Below are 4,125 nucleotides of genomic sequence, written 5' to 3' on the forward strand. Positions count from 1 at the left end.
ATATGTATTGCTTGCCATCTATTTTCCCTTTATCCCATTAGTTCTATATGGCTTTCCACCCTGTTATTGCTGCCTGCACTTAGCCACTGAACTGGGTTTCTAGCCAAAATCGGGCACTTTTTGATTGTGGAATCGAGGATAGTTAGCTATCTAATGAACTCTTCTTAAAGAACTCCCAATTTTTATTCTCATTTCCCTGTCTGTATTTTTTCCTCCCCATCAGTTTAGCTGATAATTTGCCACAGCTTTGGGGAATTAGCCCATTTGTAGTAATAAGTGCCAATAGATATCGCTGGTTGGGAACTGTTCTCTGTTTGTCAATTTTAATATAATCAGTTCCGTTCTTTATTTTTCTCTCATCGATCATATGCTCCCTTTTCTGCCTCTTCTCTAAATTAAATAGTCCCTGACTTTTTATTCTATCCACATATGGCAACCTCCCCATTCTCATACCCTGTCACAGAACCCCCCATTTTATTTGCTATATTCTTTATAGAGACTGGGTGACCAAAACTGAGCGTGTGTCCAGAGCAGGCTATTCTCCACCGTATTCCTTTGACATCTGAACATTGTCTTTGTTTTAGCCACTGCTGTGAATGAGCAGGTGTTTCCATGGAGCTGCTAGCAAGGATTAACAGTTTTTTTTTCTCTGTGGTGTGTAGCACTTTGGACGTTTCCCCCGGAACATGTCTTGGCAAAGGTTTGGATTTTTCCCCACTCTCAGATTTTGAGCAACTGGGGGAATAGGAAAATCCCTACAGCATAGACCCTCTAGCCTGGGTTTCATTGCATTTCCTGCTGATGCCTATTAATGTTACCCACACCACAATTTGTAGGAATTATTGATGCACGGAACATTATAATATATGGAATAGGCACTAGTATTCAGTTGTTCATAATTAATTTCCCTGAATTATGAAAACACCATTTATCAGTGTGTGTAGAGTGACAAATCTGCTTCACCCATGAGAACACCTCCAGGAGTTCATGTAGTGTCTCATATTAACATTGTCTCTCCATGCAGGAATTTTGACTGCGATCATCACCCTAGAGCTTGGGCAGATAGGAGACACGGTTCTGCCTCAGAGTTGGACACCTTCTCCCCTACTCCATGTCAGGTTCCAACACAACCGACTTCACCAACCCCTCCACCTTCATCCTGCTGGGCATTCCTGGCCTGGAGGCGGCCCATGTCTGGATCTCCATCCCCTTCTGCACCATGTATGTCATAGCCATCTTGGGGAACTTCACCATCCTGTTCATTGTGAAGAGGGAGCCGAGCCTCCATGGGCCCATGTACTATTTCCTCTGTATGCTGGCTGTCTCTGACCTGGTCCTGTCCACGTCCATCCTGCCCAACACGCTGAGCATCTTCTGGTTCAATTCCAGGGAGATCGATTTCAGTGCCTGCCTCACACAGATGTACTTCATTCACTGCTTCTTAACAATGGAGTCTGGGATATTTGTGGCCATGGCTTTGGATCGCTACGTGGCCATCTGCGATCCCCTGAGACATTCCACCATCCTGACAAACCATGTGGTGGCCAAGATCGGCCTGGCTGTGGTGCTGCGTGGTTGTGTGTTCGCCCTGCCCGCTCCCTTCCTGGCAAGGCGGTGGCCGTATTGCAGAACCAACATCATCCCCCACACGCACTGTGAGCACATAGCCGTGGTGAAACTGGCGTGCAACGATACCCGTATCAGTAGTTACTACGGCCTCTTTGTGATATTCTGTGTGAGGGGTCTGGATATGCTTTTTATCACTGTGTCCTACACCCAGATCCTCAGGGCAATCTTCAGCCTTCCCACAAAGGACGCTCGGCTCAAGACTTTTGGGACCTGCAGCTCCCACCTCGGTGTCATCTTAGCCTTTTACATCCCATCTCTGTTCTCTCTCCTCATGCAGCGGTTTGGCCACAATGTGGCCCTCCATTTCCATGTTCTCATGGCCAACATGTACTCCCTGGTGCTCCCCACGCTAAACCCCATCATCTACGGAGTGAGGACCAGACAGATCAGGGGCAGGCTACTCCGGCTCTTTTCTCATTAAGGGACCTAAATTTTTCTCCTGGTGCTCTGGCTCTCAGACTGAGCTCCATACAGAACTGGCTGGTGACATGTTGCCTGGCTCCCTTACCTGAATCACTGTTTGTACAGTAAAAGTGACATTAAATCCTTTCCTGACCACACTATGCTGTGTCGGACTGACAAACTGGGAAATCGGTCTGCGTACAATTCATTAACTCGTGGGGGGGGGGCATACTTCTTATTGCTGGTAACTGGACTTTGAGGACCCGCCCAGTGCCCCATCTCTTCCTGTGGGTCGCTGACTCTTCCCCCCCCCCCATCTGTTGCTGAATTGTCTCTACCTCACCATACCTTGCTGCAGGGACTTCAGTTCAGATTTTGGGGTGGGGAGGGCAATTTACTGTGATCTCGATGGTAGTTAGGCACTTGCAAACTCTTGTGTCTTGGCAGATAACTTGGCAATCAGGTAAATAGTCGTCAACCTGTTCTTTCACCATGGAGGGCTGCTCACCTCCTCCCCATACTGTGTTGCCCAGGGCAGCAGTCTGGGAGCTGACCTTGTCTTTGAAGACTGAAGGAAAAAAAGCATTGAGTACTTCAGCTTTTCCCACACCATCTGTCACTATGTTGCCTCCCCCATTCAGTAAGGTTCCCACACTTTCTCTAACCACCTTCTTGTTGCTAACATACCTGTAGAAACCCTTCTTGTTACCCTACACATCCCTTGCTGGCTGAAACGCCAAGTTTTCTTTGGCCTTCCTGATTACACAGCTCTCCTCCCTGGGCTGATCCCCTGGCCCCTCTGACTCTGGTCGGCACCGCTCCACTCCCAGCTCAGCCTGGATCCCTTCTCTCTCCTTAGCAGTAGGAGTCCACAAAGAATAACAGGGAGTCTGGTTCATTTGCTACCAGTCACATTGAGTAGCAAGCATGATTGAGCATTGAATCTCCTGTGTTCCTTTCAACCTGCCCAGACCTGAAATGTGGCACCCAGAGTGTGGCAAAGACCCATAATCAGGCACAGACAAATATTATCCTCTCAGGGCACTCCAGATAGATTTGTAGATAATATGGCCACGAGGGACCCTGCTCTGACCTCCTGCATCACGCCGGCCATAGGGCTGCCCTTGATTAATTCCTTTTTGAACTAGAGCAGATCTTTGAGAACAAACATCCCATCTTGATTGTCAGTTGTCAAGGCTGTTCCCCACTCTGACACTTCGAGTGCAGAATGTGGGCATCCGCAAGAGTCTTTAAAAGTACTTGCCACTAAAGGCTGCCTTAAAATGCCCCAAGGTTAAAGATTCCCTGGCCGTGGACTGTTATCGCTGCCAACACCGAAATGCAAAAACCTCCCTGAGAATGCAGGAAAGTGCACTTGGGAATTCCTTCCTGTGAGGTGCCCTCAAGCTCTTTTAATCCAACCCCTGGAGAGATCTTGAAGAAAAAAAAAAACCTTCTGTTTATACCAGCTGGGAAGTATGGAGCCCTAGTTCCTCTCAGTAATTGGGTTCAGCGGAATTAGACATGTTTACAGAGAACCTCCACCTTTAACTGCATCCTCTTTGGAACGCCCCTTCAGGTAGTTGAAAGTTGCTATCAAATCTCCCCTCACTCTTCTCTTCTGCAGACTAAATAAACCCTGTTCCCTCAGCCTCTCCTCGTAAGTCATGTGCCCCAGCCCCTTAATAATTTTCATTGTCCTCTGCTGGACTCTCTCTAATTTGTCCACTTTTAGACCATTGCAAGTTGTTTGATGTAGTTCAACATGACATTCAGATTAACAAACTAGCACTAGACAATGTCATTAGAGCACTCATTAGATGGAGTGAGAACTGGCTAACTGATAGATCTCAGCAAGGAGACATCCATGGGGAATCATCCTCCAGTGGGTTTTTTCTCATGGTTCACTAAGGTCCTTAAGAACCTAACTCCCACTGATGTCTGTCTCCAGGAGTCCGGCTGATGAGAGGAGCCTATTTCTACATGAGACTGTCAGCTATGAGCCCTCTCCTAGAGCGAGATGCCTAGAACAGGTCAGCGTTTTCTTGTGGAAGACCCGAGAGAGACGTGGGAGATCCAAAATCTCTGCTCTAC

The 4,125-nt window shown here is 47.6% G+C and overlaps 1 protein-coding gene across 1 annotated transcript; it reads left to right on the forward strand.

The window, feature by feature from the left end:
- Positions 1-1,111: 1,111 nt before the first annotated feature.
- Positions 1,112-2,050, forward strand: LOC113405416 (olfactory receptor 52N1-like). Its single transcript, XM_026646621.1, has one exon. The coding sequence runs from the start codon at positions 1,112-1,114 to the stop codon at positions 2,048-2,050; it is 939 nt and encodes a 312-aa protein (XP_026502406.1).
- Positions 2,051-4,125: the final 2,075 nt, after the last annotated feature.

The sequence above is a fragment of the Terrapene carolina genome, unplaced genomic scaffold, assembly GCF_002925995.2.
Source record: "Terrapene carolina triunguis isolate 2854851 unplaced genomic scaffold, T_m_triunguis-2.0 Scaffold35818, whole genome shotgun sequence".
Classification (NCBI taxonomy): domain Eukaryota; kingdom Metazoa; phylum Chordata; order Testudines; family Emydidae; genus Terrapene; species Terrapene triunguis.

Bases quoted from the DNA above. Each gene is read 5' to 3' on its own strand.
- LOC113405416 (XM_026646621.1), top strand. From the start codon at position 1,112: ATGTCAGGTTCCAACACAACCGACTTCACCAACCCCTCCACCTTCATC.